Source organism: Pangasianodon hypophthalmus, chromosome 2 (assembly GCF_027358585.1).
Source record: "Pangasianodon hypophthalmus isolate fPanHyp1 chromosome 2, fPanHyp1.pri, whole genome shotgun sequence".
Taxonomy (NCBI): Eukaryota; Metazoa; Chordata; class Actinopteri; order Siluriformes; family Pangasiidae; genus Pangasianodon; species Pangasianodon hypophthalmus.
The window spans coordinates 30,229,137-30,244,502 of NC_069711.1; the positions used below are offsets into that span (position 1 = coordinate 30,229,137).

The window sequence follows — 15,366 nt, forward strand, 5'->3', positions numbered from 1 at the left end:
CAATGTCTATATTTTTGAATAAGATCCTGAATGTAAATGCAGCAAATTAAAAATATGTTTAAATATTCCAAAAGTATTTTTCCTTTCTTCTTTGGTGGAAGATATTATATAGCATATGGATAATAAGGAGATGCAGGTAATGGTAACAAAAACAGATATTTCAAATCAATGATGCAAAAGCATGAGTTCTATTCTCTCTGGAACTGGTTGGTGGTCTTTTGATTGATCATCTTGTTGCATTCTTCAGAATATTGAGCATGACAGAATTTGCTAAATGTCTGAAATGGAAACATGCTTTGAAAAACAATAATATAAACCCTTGAAATTTACTGTTCAATAGCAGATATGGTGATCTTATAAAAGGATCTATGTGGTAGCCACAATAATGGAATAACCTGTGGATATGGTGTGCGTTGTAGACTTGTACAAATTCAGAAAGAGCAACTGTGCGCATCACTCTACATTATACGCAATACATTATTAACCTGAAAATTAACCTGAAAGTTTCTTGCATATGAAGCAATATCAAGGAAATATTATACTAATTAAAGCCAAAATGATTGGTGGATTAAGATTGTAATAGAACTGAAATGAATTAAACTGAATTCAGCTGAGTTGGCCTTAACTGTGAGCTGCACATGGTTTGAGCGAGTGAGTATGATGGTGATCCTGTTGAACTGTGTGACCCTGGGAATGTACCAACCGTGTGAGAACATTGACTGCTCCTCCCAACGCTGTCAGATACTGCAGGTGAGAATTCCTTAACTTTCTTGAATACTCTTCCTCACTCATTCAATTACAAAGTATGGAATAAAACATCTTGGGAAAATAATCAATGTGATGGCTGCCGAATATTTTCCTATAACCGCACATCCCAGATTGTTTTATTTATATAACCTGAAGTTTCTAAGAATGCAGCTTGTCATGTTACAGAGAAACTGTAAACTCTTTTGTCCTGATCCCTTGCTGACCAATCAGACTCAAGAATTCAACAGCACTGTGGTATAAAATTCATTATCATACAGAAGTACTCGATTGTAGATTTTGTTATTGTGAATGGTGTTTTCCTTCACATAAACACACTATTCGTATTCATGGCTATTCCACTGATTTATTATAGCTATGGATATGTCTACCCTTAAACCCTAAGCTAGGACTTATGGAAGCATATAGTATTGATTATAACACAACCATAAATATAAGGCACATGATCATGACATTGGGGTATGTGGGTGTGACAGATAGAATATATTCTTTTTTTTCATGACATTCGGTGCAGTTGATAACCAGGCGAGGAGTAGAATGGTCGTAAAAAGAGATGGGGTTCGAATAAATACATCATCGAGAGGTACAGATAGGCATCTTGCAATAGTTATGCATTCAAATCAGGTTCTCTTAGCGCACATGTGGACCAAGGCATCAAATCAGTAAGGTACCTACAGGTTTTGAATGTCACACCCCCTGTTGCGCCACTCCACCCATGTCAGGACTGCACAGTCTTTTCTGGCCATTAGTACAACAACTGAACAAGAATGAGAATTGGTTTACATCTAATCAAATTAGCAATCATACAGTTAACCTACACATGTGCACACACAAAAATAGAACATTTAGTTCGATTGAGAACGCCAAATGTCCCAGTACACCAGAATGTTCTTTTTTTTATCATTTTGAAGACATCTGTTCCTCACAGAGATCAAAACAGAAATCCAAGCACACATACATACACAGACACACACACATTCACAAAGGATATCTTTCCATTCAAGCCTTTGGTGTGTTATCTGTAGCTGTATCACTCCTGCTTTAACCCCAGGCTGCTGATGTCTATCATAATTCGATCAAACAGAACTCCACTAAAGCTGCTCTTCTGTTGCTGCTAGGTATAGTGAGACATGTGTAGGAATTATCCCATATCTCTTATACTCTCTTATCCAGGCCTTATGTATTCTTTTGTCTTTCTGTCAAGGCAAAGCACTCAGGCAGATTTGTAAGGATTTGACAGAAGTCCAAAACTAACAGGCCCTTCTGCTTCAGCTCAGTCAGGCTTTGATATAGCAATGGTTCCTCTAGTGGGATGCAATTATGTGAAAGTAACACTTGGACTAGATGAATGTGGCAGACTTTTTAAATCCTACTCCTGCCTACGCCCAGAAGAATTCTGACCAATCCCAGTTGCACCCGTAGACACTTTTGATCAATCCTGACCAGTCTTGCAGAAAGTTTTACCAATCCTGCCCACTCCCATAAAATAATAATAATAATAAAAATTCACCAATCCTGCCTACTCCCTAGGACACTGTTGACCAATCCTGCCCATTTCCACAGAACGTTTTACCACTCTCACCTGCTCCAATAGACACTGTTGACCAATGCCACCCACTCCCACAGAAATTTAGACCTATTTTGCCCACTCCTGCAGGCACTCTTGACTAATCCTTCCACTCCTCGGGAAGTAATTCCGTGCACTCCTAAAGAAATTTTGACCAATGTTTCCCACTTCCACAGAAGGTTTGACCAATCCTATCCAGTCTAGTAGACACTCTTGTCCAATCCTGCCCACTCTGCAGGAAGTTTAACTAATCCTACCCACTCCCACAGAAATTTTGATCAACCCTTTCCATTCGCAAAGAAATTTTGACCAATGCTTTCCACTCCAACAGAATGTTAGATCAATCCCGCTCACTCCTGAGGCATGCTTGACTAATCGTGCCTGATGCTGCAGAAGGTTTGTCCAATCCTGTCCACTCCCACAGCAAGTTTGACCAATCCTACCCACTCCCACATACACTTTTTAAAATAATTGGCCACTCTCACAGAAAGTTCGAGTAATCCCAGCCACTTCTACAGAAAGTTTGACCAAACCCTCCCACTCCCACGGATATTCTTGACTAATCCTGTCTGATATTGCAGAAAGTTTGAGCAGTCCATCCCATTTCTGCAGAAAGTTTGACCCATGCTGTCTGCACTTGAGAAAGTTTGATCACTCCCACCCACTCCTACAGACACTCTTGAGCAAAACTGGCCACACCCGCAGAAAGGTTGACCAGTCAAACCTGCTCCTGCTGACATTCTTAACTCCCCACTCCCCCAATATAAAACAATTAGTTATTAAACTAACATGACATAACATGAGCAATCCTTCACATCCCATATGTCCCCATGTTAATGAATTTGATGTTTTTGTTGGGTTTTGTGGGATCCCAGTCCACACGCCTAACTTGGACTTCAACAGTGTTTGGATTGCTGAAACTGAACATATCACTTTTATAAACACACACACACACACACACACACTTGAGAATAGTGACAGGGCCTGATGTTGTGCTGTTCTGCTTTGATGCTGCTTTGAGTCTGCAAGCTTCCACTGAGAATCACACACACCCAAGGCCCCAATGTGATCATTTCATACAGACACTCAAAGCCCTGTGCAATCAGAGCACACATACACACATGCCAGCACACTACATTCACAAAGGAAAGAATTGCTCAGACATGAATTCCCCAAAGAAGAGGACACACTATCTTGTCACACATACACACACACACACAGTACAGCTGTAAAGATTTGTGAATACTGGTAATGTGAAAGGAACTCCCTTACCAATCTGTCCATGAGCACATCCTTCCTTCAGACATGTTTCTTTAGTTAGCTAGACGGTATGTGCAGGTGTCTGCAGGATAACATTCTCTCAAACCTTTGAGCTGATGTAACACTTGAGAGTCTGAGTGGGAAGACATTTTATCCAGGCTCTTTCAAGTATCTTGAGCCAAATCCATGATCTGGGTCAAAACACAGGCAGAAGTAGACTTTATAGGCAAATCTGTACTCGTTATCCACAAACAAGGCAAGCTCAATCAAAACTATGTCTAGAGAGAACCATGGGAACTTCCTAGGAGGATGTGGTAACATATGCAAGACTTCATGAAGTAACAACATTAACCAAATAGTGTATATACACAAGCAAGGCCAATAATCAAAAAATGGGGTCAGCCTTATCAAGGACATGGTCTGGGCTTGGTTCCAAATGCTAGAACAGATTGTTTTACAAGGAATACTGGCTCTGTCTCTGAGGTTTTTTTCTGTACAATTAACAGGCATATCCTCCAAGTGTGTCTGCCTTTTATAAAGCACTCATTTACAGTCTTAATAGGAACTGAGCAGTTAATAGGTTTCACAAATATTTAGCTTTCCTTATTTTATAGCTATTCTGTATCATTTTGTCTGGTCTGTGGCAGTAATAGTGATTAGGGTGGTACTAAAATATTAAAAACTCCAGGTGTTCAAAAACATTTGTCTGGTAGTATAGGTGTAAATACTGATGGTTTACCTTCCTAATTTGAATTGGCCTAGCAATTTCCATTAAAGGTTTACTTATTTGGATCTAATGGTTTCCATTAAATGCACTTTATTAGGTTACAGTGGTTCCTAATGGTTAGGAAAACATATTGCTCTGTTTTTGTCACTAGGAATTGATCCAGTGTTCTGCTTTGCCAAGCATTTCATTGTGGCCAGTCGGATCTTGAGGCCATGGGAGGTTTTTGCAGACCTTGCCACAAATGCATCTTGACCTTGTAGTTGATAATCTATTTCATGGGTCATCTTCTTTAGGTGTGTCCTGGTAGGGGGCTCATTTTCCACCCCTCTTTGGTGTCTCTGGGATTATGATTTGGTAGGCACATTCATAGAGATTGTGGGGTTTTCCTCACAGAAGATGGAGGTGGGGCTCCTACCACTTCCTGTCCTAGGCTGTCTTTCTTAGCAGTGACTGACTAAGCATTACAAGATTATATTTTTGTCGTAATAGTCAGGAGTTTTAAAGCAGTCAGTAGTGGACTACACATGGGAATTCTGATGATACCAGAGCCATCCATTGCTGGGAGTCAAGATAGCAAAATTGGCCATGGGAGAGATGTCATACTCTGTCTTTGCTGTCAGTCAGAGTGACACTAGCAAGTTGTGGCTATCTGTGAGCTCATGTATGCAGAAGAAGGTAGATAGCACTTTCCTTTAGGTGTGTTACACTGCCCTGTGACGCAGCATGAGCAGTATTTTGAAAAGATGTTTTTGGCTGGCCTCATGTGTCTCAGAAGAAGCATGTTATATGGTAGCAGAGAGCTGGCTGGTGGGAACTGGTAGTTAGGGATAAAATGGAGGGAAAAAAATGGCTTTTTTGGTAGTTGAGGGACCATTTGTAGTCCATGAGTATTATCCATAATTCCCTGAATACACCAGTTTAACACCAAAAAGGCAGCGGTTAATCGTGTTTCAGCCCACTGGTTAATCTTGTTACACACTATAGTAGCCGGTAGCCAATAAAATGCGAGTAAACAAAATAAGGGACGTGTTTGTTTGAAGTCTGGGCTAGTTAATAATCAAGGAATCATAATGATAACTTTATAATGATTTTATAGACATAATTACAGTGAACATACTGTGTGAAGCAATGCTGTTTTACAGATATATAGTTAGCTGCATAGTATGTGTGTTATGATAACTGGCCACAAATAAGCATTTGGGATTGTCATAAAATATATCAGATGGGTCAAACCCTGAATTCCCCCAGACTTTTTTTTTTTTTTTAATAAAACACTAGCATTGGTGATACACACATGAGAATGTGAAAGCTGTGCTTATTATTTAGTGTTACTCCTTTCATCCAGGCTTCATTTCTTTCCATAATAGTACACATAATGAAATAATACAGCCTCAGATGTTCCCTTAAATGTTTTAGGCATCAGGTGGTACAAATAAAAAAAGCTGTAACAGCTCTGCCTTTTGTTACTTCTCTCATGAGACACGTTGACCGCTCTGCCCTGCCTCTCATCTAATCGCTCCAGCTAATTCTTACTAATAAGCTATTGAAGCCTTTCATAAAGAAATGTCACATCACTTAGTCTGTAGATTACCGCCTCTTGAGCTATTATCTGCAGCTAATTTTGAATCAGTGTGTAGCCTGGGGAATTTCGAAATTCCTTACACATTCAGATCTGGTAATTAAACAGTATTTTATAATTAATAAGACAGTTGTTAAACACAAGTGCAGATGCTGCAGTCAGATATGTATTGTAGTCACGTCTGAATTTGATTAAAATTCTATCGATGCACATGTACTGCTGCTATCTTGCTCTCACACAAATATGCAGAAACATACACGGATCCATGGAGCATACAAGTGGCCCAATGCCAATCGTTTTAGAAAGAACAAATAAATAATTTACCAGATATGTAGAAGCGGAGATTTCTTGATCTGCCTGCTTTTTAATTAACTCTTTGTTTTGATGTATACTTATGTCTGAGTGCATTCACACACTATTAATTATTCCACCAGTTTTATATGCTGGAATTGATAGGTAAATAAACATCAATATCACTCTCCTCATGATCACCCTCAGTTTGATGTCATTCAAACCTTTGACTTTTTTCCATGTATCATATGAAGAGAATTATTATCACTTTAATTAAACATTCTGTCTTGTTCCTGTTTTGTTTTTTCTGCCTCCCAGGCATTCGATGCAATTATTTATATCTTCTTTGCCGTGGAGATGGTGGTGAAGATGGTGGCTCTCGGCATCTTTGGCCGCCGCTGTTACCTTGGCGACACGTGGAACAGACTGGACTTCTTCATCGTCATGGCAGGGTGAGTGTGGGCGGGGCTAACACAAGCCAGGCAGCGTTAAGCTAGCCTCTAACAGGATTGTGGAAAAACGTGGATAATTCTTTAGGAACACATGATATTTGTGATATATATACACTAAGAGCTGTGCTAACAGTTGAGTAACAGTCTGTGGTGAGGACTAAATACTGAAATTTCACACATTGCTGTTCAGACCTCAGATGTTATTACTGACTTTAGTGCTAATTTAGTGCTAAAACAGAGGTGTATCTTAGATACACTCTCAAGTCTGGCTTTGAACGTAATATATTTTTTTTCCATAATATCATCATGAGCAAGGAGCAGCATTAAGTCCAGTGCCACTGTCTGGAAGTTTGTTGTAACCACACTACTGCACCCTGAAACACATTTTGGATAATGTGAAAAATTACAGAATGGCAATATTATATATAGAGATTCAATATTATGATGTTATATATGTTAATTAATTGTATGAATTGTCCCTAAATTGTCTCAATTGGCCACAGTTTTTTTTAATTTGGTGCACATGCTGGAAATCTTAATCAGAGATGATACTTTAATTAAGGGTTGAATTTAACATACTATGCTGACTATTAAAGTAAAATGAGGACTTCACCTGAGGCCTAACATGAGCTGTAACCACAGGAGCTGTAAGCATGACTTACTTTATTTTTCAACTTAATAATAAATAAATGTTATGGAAATTTTCATTGGATTTGGTAAGTAAAATTAATTCTCTGAACTACTAAAGTGGTAAATATGAATATTTACTGTCAAAAGTAATTCCAAGAAAAAATAAAATTCCAATATATAAGGTCCGATTTGTAAAATTTTGTAAAATTCCAATATATAAGGTCCGACTGACATGAAAGGGATAGACAAACATTTCCAGCAGTTGAGACTCTCATGTAAATGGAAAGCTCCTGAGAAAATTCCACCTCCAAGACAGTCTTTCTTTTTCTTTCTTTTTTTTTTCCTAATGTGTCCACAGGTCATAGCAGCTAAAATGCAGTGTGATGTCTGTTGAGAGTTTTCTTTGTGGTGTGTCAGGCTGTGTGAGCGGAGGTGAGCTTTCCTAATGGAGCTGTCTTAATCGAGATACAGACTTAAACAAAGGGCATGGGAGATATGACAAGAGAAGCAACATGACTGCAGCTTAGGATTTACGCAAGGATATCAATTTATTAGTGATACTAATCTTGTAATCGATGCGCTGACAATTTGAAAACTTCTGTGTGGACAGGAAAAATGCCTGTTGTATGTTTAAAAAAAACACGCTGATGTCACAGCATGAACCTGTGTATTCCCGTTGCAGTTTTGTGTATGCTATGGATGTGCTAGGACTCTGTTTAGCATGGCTGCTGACCAGGTTGTTGCTTTCTGGTCTATATTTTTTTTATTTAATAAAGTGTTTGCAATTTAATTTGGCTTTGTTTTATTTGTTTTATTATGACTCCCTGGCGCAGAATATATTACATGCTGTACTGCTCCTGAAGCCACCACTCCTCACAAACCTGGGCATTTTGTATTCAGACAGTAGTTCTACCTCACAATTGTCGTCCACACATATGAATCGTTGTGTTTGTCATTTTTCCTTTTAGCACTTTTGGTTGTTTTGATGTTTTTACGCATTTCTGCTTTCTATCACTCAAGACGCGTGCTCTTAAGGTTATTCTTGAGCTTTTGGCATAACAGTTTTTTAAAATCGTTTTTTGCATTTTTCACATGGACGGAGACATTTTTCACAAAGTTGTACATGTGGATGACATTTTTTTTAACATACAGCTGTTTTCCAAAATATCTGTATATGTATGGATGGAGTGTGAGGTTTTAGCACTGAATTCTTCTATGCTAAACCAGCATATTTCTTTAAGAATGGATTTGAAAAAAATGTTGGAACCATAGAAAAGTTGAATGAAAAGAAAAGGTGGGATGATTAAGAAAATTATATTAATGGAATTGTGATCTTGTCCTCAGTGTATCTTGAACAGTATTGGCTCAGTTCAAGTCACTGTATCCTGAAGATGCAGATACAGAAATATGAGAAAAAATTCAGGGCGTTTTTTTTTTTTTTTTTTTGGTGTTTTATCTCCATGCAACATACATTTAGATACAAAAGTACAGAACACAAGTATGAGGAGGTGTCCTCCCTGCTTTCGAGAAAGAAAGTTCAGAGTTCCTCTTGGAGAGGTTCCCAGAAAAACAGACTCGAACAAACGGCATAATGGAGCAATGCGCAAAAAGAGTTTCTCGAAAGCTGGACTCCAGCCATATTGCGTATCTCACATAAGCAGTCAGAAACAGCAGCGCTGGCTGTAGATGTAACAGAAATGGAATAAATCTCAGTAAGTGAGGCGATGGCTTTACACCACTCTGCAGGCAATTAATGAACAGCATTAAATCCAGATGTTTAATTCCAATCTTTGCCCTGAAGCATGACTTTGAATAAAATTTGAGCTCTGCAGGCAGATAATAAAAAGATGTTTTTTTTTAAGAATTGATATTGTCTCGTGGTCTTGTTCTGGTGTTAGGAAGTAATCATGTGATCGCCCAGGAATCTGTTATGAGTGGATGTTTTTGTGGTTTCTTGATTAGTGCATTTGTCTACACAGTCAATTCATTGTCAACAAATTATAACTGTCCTGGCATGCTTTTCATTTCCAGTTAAGAGTACACTGTGTGCGTTTTTAATGCCGTTTCTCATCCAAGCCTTTTCTTTCACTCCTTTTTTCCATTTATCTGCTTGATCTTTGTTTTTGCATCTAGCTTTTCTTTATTGTTTTAATGTTTTAGTTCACTGGTTGTGGTGGAGCGCCAGAGCTACGCTTGAGCTGCGGATTTGCTTTCATCACATAGTAGTTTGCTCTGCTTTGCTCCTTTAACTTTGGTGTCATTGTTCTGAGAGGTCTAGGGGATGCTTGATATTCTGTCCCATGATGTGCTTGTGCTTGCTTTCTGGATCCATAGTGTTGGGTGTGTGCCAGTATCAGCCATCAGTGGGACTATGATTAACTGTTCCTTTGAAATTTGATCCTTTCAAGAGCATTTGAAGGACTGAAAACCAGCCGGTTTGTATGTTTGACTGTTTGTTTTTCCCAATATTGTAAAGTGACTGTGGGTTTGAGAAAGCCGCTCCGAAAATTCTAATTGGTTCATCTGCCCTGTGACACTGCATGAGCAACCATTTGAAAAGATGAGATGGCAGGCTACATGGATCTCTGAGGAAGCATGTGCTAGCCTTCACCCTTCCAGATTGGTAGCTGCAGGTGGCAATTGGCTACAACTAAACTTGGATATAATTGGGTAGAAAAATAAGAAGTGTATATTAGTGTATCAGTATGCACAATACTGTGAGAAAAGACTTTCATTAAACTTTCCTAGATATGAGTGTAGATTTGAGTGCTGAGATAGCTGTATCTGATTATTGATTAATGTGTGGAGTCATATGGAATCCAAATGAGTACATTGTACATGATGATCACAGTAGGGGTGCTGTTATAGGAAAATACTAAATGAAGAGATGATGTGATGAGGCCTGATTCAAAGTGGAATTATTGTTACCGCCCTGAAATCGATTATTTGTTATTTATTAAAGAACGACACTATTATTCCCCCAATTTGTTCACCTGTAAATTCGCACCCACCAGCCAGCTCTCCCTTATTACATGACGAGGAAGGGTAAAGGTTTCCTTTGAGATATGTTTATCCAGCCAACCACATCTTTTCAAACTGCAGCTCGAGCTGCATCACAGTACAGCGTAACACACTCGAAAGAAAGTGTTATCCGCCCTCTTCCACATACATGACCTCACAGATGCCCACGATTGGTTCGCGTCACTGTGACAGAGGAGAGAGAGTATGCCATCCCTCTCACCCAGAGAGCACGACCAACTTTGCTAGCTTGGATCCCACCTTTGGATGGTAGAGCCATCATTAGAAGAACAACACTTTTTATCCATTTAGACTTGACGTTGTGAAACATTATCACTTACACTATAACAGCTTAAACAGTCAATCCAGTCACCAGCCTTACTTTTTTGTTGTTGTTGTAAAACGTAAATTTACAGCTTTACTTCTGAATGGTACAATAGCACTGACACTGGAGACTCCTTCCAAAGATACTTTATGTCTTCTTATGAAAAAGATCATTATTAATGCTTGATAAAGTTTTCTTGAGTTTGATCATACAGATACAGCAAAAATTCAATTGATTAAAACAGACACCGTGTTTCTGTGTAGTCTGCATGCTGAACGAATTTCCTAGTTGCACAATTGCACTGTTTGTCCATGTAGCACACAGTTACAGAAGGGATTTATTTATAATTGCACTCTGTTACCACCCAGATGAAGATGGGTTCCCTTTTGAGTATGGTTCCTCTCACGGTTTCTTCCTCGTATCATCTAAGGGAGTTTTTCCTCAGCACCGTCGCCTCTGGCTTGCTCATTAGGGATAAATTCACATATTTACAATTTATATTGATTTAATTTGAATGTATTTATTTCTGTAAAGCTGCTTTGTGACAATGTCCATTGTTAAAAGTTCTATACAAATAACTTTGAATTGAATTGAATAAAATAGGTAACATGTAGGTAACATAGATAATGTATCAGCACCGTGCCACGGGTCTCTGCAGGTGCACTTTCAGTGCAGCTAGATGAAAGACTTGCAGTGTTTATGCATGTATGAGGGTTTCTTTCTATACTGTTTGTGCACATGTGTGACTGAGAACGTTGTTAGCACTGTAGTGATCTGTAGTGAACATGGATCGAGTCGTGACCTGTGTAGACAACAGAAGTGGCACAGTTCCCGATTGTGGAAACGTCTCCGTGGGATTTTGATGCACCATGGGAATGCGGCTTAGTTTCATGTGTGTGTGAGTGAGTGTGTGTGTGGTATCTTGATGAATTTGTGATCCAGACACACCGTGTTTGAATTTAAAGCAGTGTTGATCAGCTTGTTGGCAACACAGCATAGATAATTCATACAAACAGCAGCTCAATTGTATCAGAAGCTCTGCACCTTATCTGCTTATTTCCATCTATTTTGCTTGTCTCGCTAGAAAATTAGTGAATCTCTGTCTGGCAGTACATCTCTCTCTTTCATCCTTCTGTCCTTCTGTCTCACTGTGATAGATTGTCTTTTTTTTTTTTTTTTGGTGACCCATGACCGTTCCTGCTCTACTTTCTTTGCTGAAGGTCATTACGTATGCAGGAACACTTCACATCCCTCTGGCAGCATGACTACAGGCTTTACACTGACACACACACACATTTCTCTTTTCCTTGCTCTCTCATTCTGTCTCTTTCCCTCTTCAGTGCTATCTCTTCCTCAACACACACACACTGTACTCCTCTGTTCTTTTCATCAATTGTCATGTATGACAGCTCGGCTGAAAATTCACACAGAAGTCGGACCTGAAAAACTTTTCTGACGTGCATCAAACTGATATTAGACACATGTACTGAAAGCAATTGCACAGTGACACAATTGTTGCTGTTTGCCTCTATACACTGAAATTTAAAGCATGATGATGGGGTTAAAATTTGGGTCAGTGATTCCAGCAGCTGTGAGTAAAATATCTTCTCAAAGGCTATGAAAAAAAAAAAAAAAAAAACGACATGGACCACCAACATTCAACCAATCAGGACAATTCACTTCTATACATGCATCATTTTACTAGGACCAGCATTATTGTGGTGGATTGTGTGGACCAGACTGTGCAACAGTTTCTTCCCCCATGCCATCAGACTCCTCAATACTCAGAAACTGGACTGAAAGAACACACACACACACACACACACACAACTGTACATCCTCCAACCTCTTTGCAATTTTTTTTGCACATTTCTGCATTAGATTATGCTGCTACAAATACTTATACTGTACATAGGCTGCTACTTCTTATGTCTACACCTACAGCAATTTATATTGTACTCTTTTTGCACTATTGTCACTGGATTCACTTACTAATAGAACTGTATACTGGTCGGCGCTGCACTGGGACTTACTGTGCTCATTATCTATCTCGGTAGTCATTGTACTGTCTTGTGCTGTCTGCACGTTTGCACTTGTGCACTTTATGTATAAATGTATGAAGTCACTTGTAGTTCTGTGTTGTTCTGTGTCTGTCTTATGTAGCACGTTGGTCCTGGAGGAACGTTGTTTCGTTTCACTATGTACTAACTGGGTGTATATGGGTGAAATGACAATAAACTCCACTTGACTTGACTTGGATCATTTCCAGCATCACTGCTGAGTTGAGAAACAGTCCATAAACCAAAAAAATAACCACAGAAACTGACACAGATTGTGGATGGGGAAAAAAAACTAATGATTCTCCTGATAATATGTGCTTTGGTGCTGTTTTTTTGTTAATCCTGTGAGAAGTTAGCAGTTATTGTAAAAAGTTAGAGTTACTTGTCAGATTTGAAATCACAAGAGGACATTGCTAGCGCAGTTACAATGATGTTTAAAAGGAGAAAAAAACAGCAATCCCAAACATAAAGGATAGCAGTCAGGTTTTGTTATTAAAAATGAAAGCTTCTCTTCTCTTACTCACTATCTTCCACTGACGTTCATAGTCGTATTAATGAGAAATCCAACTGCTACACGACGCAGTTGCACCGAGTTACGGCAGACACTCGGCTCTTCTACTTAGCTATGACGAGTGCTATTGTGTTGATGGTGATTATTAGCATGAAAGTTTGGAAGCTTGGTAATAAACCAGCATGTTGATTTTAACCTGCACATGTCTCTGCTTGTCCTGTCCAAGCCTGACAGTAATTAAGAAATCAACACAGACCCCAGATGCTAGATATTTGTGCTGCTGAAGCATTTAAGATGCTAGCTGGGTGAAATGGAAAGCATGCTAATGTACTATTATGCTAGTCGCAGACATGAAGAGTAACAGTGTGTCAATACAGGCAAATTTAAAATGCTAGACCAAGCTAGAGAACAAGATTAACAGATGTAAAAAAAAAGCTAACATTTCTGCAAACGAACAGTAGCTTTTAGTAGCTGAGGTCACATTCTCACATTTGCAGTTATCTAGAGCCAAGAAAAGTTGGAGCTAGTACTCACATAATCTAGGGTGCAGGATATAACATACTTTTTTACTAAGAAAGGAGAATTTAGCAAGCTGTTTTATCAGTGCCGTGTTGAGGAAATAAGATACCAATATTAGATAACTAGCTATACAGCCAACTGAAACAAACATGAGCTAATTTGCTAATGTTGTGAGTTTAGCTTTGACTCATCTTCAAGAACAAGTTACTGTTAGCTAGCTTAGGTAGCTATTTATTATAGAAAAGATCAATTTTCAAGAAACAATAACAGCACATAGGCATTTTATTCCCAATCTTTCTCCATGATGACAGATGAAAACAGATTTCAGATGAAAAAATTAGCAAGCTAGCTCCCTAATTTACATTAGCTCCAGTTAGCTAGCTATGCAGTGTTAAAAGTTACACTTCAGAAACTAGTTTTCAGCCATAATCATGGAAAAGGTTTGGTTAAAGAAATGCCTATGCATCTTGACCATTCGTTGAAAATCTTTCTATACTAGACAAACTTTAATTCTTTGGGAATGAGGAATTAGCAATTTTTTTTTTTTTTCAGTTTTCATCTTAATCCAGATGATGACGTAAAGAGAAAGAGATAGATGGAGGAATTCTGCACCACTGAGTGTGAGACTATTTTGTGTCATATTCCTCTACACTTCAGGTGACTGACACAGCTTAGAGTATTCCTCACCCAGGCGTGTATGTAAAAAGGCCAATCGTAAATTTAGTGAAAGATGCGTGAGAGAGCAGACAAGAGTATACAAGGTGCATGTGTGTTTGTGTGCACACGTGCATATGCATCCTCGCCTGCGTTGGCATGTCTGTGTGGGTGGATGATGTTGTATACGTCTGCAAGAAGCTCCTCTCGAGCAGTGTTTTCTGCTGGCAGGTTCTGAGCCGTGCTGTGTGATCTGGCAGCATGCGTGCTTAAGAGTGAGGACTGGAACAGATGGATGGATTTAATTGATATCAGACTTCATGTCGGTGCGTGCATGTGTTTATGCATACAACTAAATATGCTTGGTAAAAAAAAAAATAAACAGAAAGATACTCTCACCCTTCAAAAAAAACACAAGGATTCTTGTCTCTGCTAATGTGCAAGTGGCGTGTAATATCAAATCTTTTGAAACATACACTCAAGGGATTCAGTAGATCTGACAGGCAGTGTCTGACTCACTTATCCTGGTCATGTGCACGTTGCAGAAGATCATAAACTGTATGATCCTACAGTAATCCTTTTCTCAGACATTCTCAGGCATGGCAAAGCGTCTCATCCTGAAACATACAGTAATAAATAAAGATAATTTTCTTAAACTGGCTGGTGTATCCTGCCCTGGGCCATGTGTTTTTGCAGGATAAGCACCGGATCCACCACGACCATGGCTAGGATAAAGCACTTATTGAAGTTGAATCAATAAATAATGGTTGGAAAAATGCATTGCTTGTGGAAGGTTAAGTGCTATAGGGAAAAAAATGGTGTGTTGTTGAAAAATCTACATTTCTAATTTTACATCTTCAGGGTGTTTTTAATACTCGCCTCAAGGATGAACAGAGTTATTAGCTAACAGTGAGCAAAGGAATTTTTTTTTGTTCTCCTTTTGACATTGAAACCTTTATAGAGGTTTCCATTTGAAAAGTTATATTAATATTGATTGGTTTTACTTAG

The 15,366-nt window shown here is 38.8% G+C and overlaps 1 protein-coding gene across 1 annotated transcript in view; it reads left to right on the plus strand.

The window, feature by feature from the left end:
• The first annotated feature begins 640 nt into the window (after nucleotides 1–640).
• cacna1ia (calcium voltage-gated channel subunit alpha1 Ia) overlaps nucleotides 641–15,366 on the plus strand; it is a 116,309-nt gene continuing 101,583 nt past the window's right edge. Inside the window, exons 1-2 of the mRNA XM_034300618.2 lie at nucleotides 641–750; nucleotides 6,508–6,641. Of these exons, the coding sequence (XP_034156509.2) occupies nucleotides 658–750; nucleotides 6,508–6,641 (227 nt within the window). The 5' untranslated portion in view covers nucleotides 641–657. The remainder of the gene's footprint in view (nucleotides 751–6,507; nucleotides 6,642–15,366) is intronic.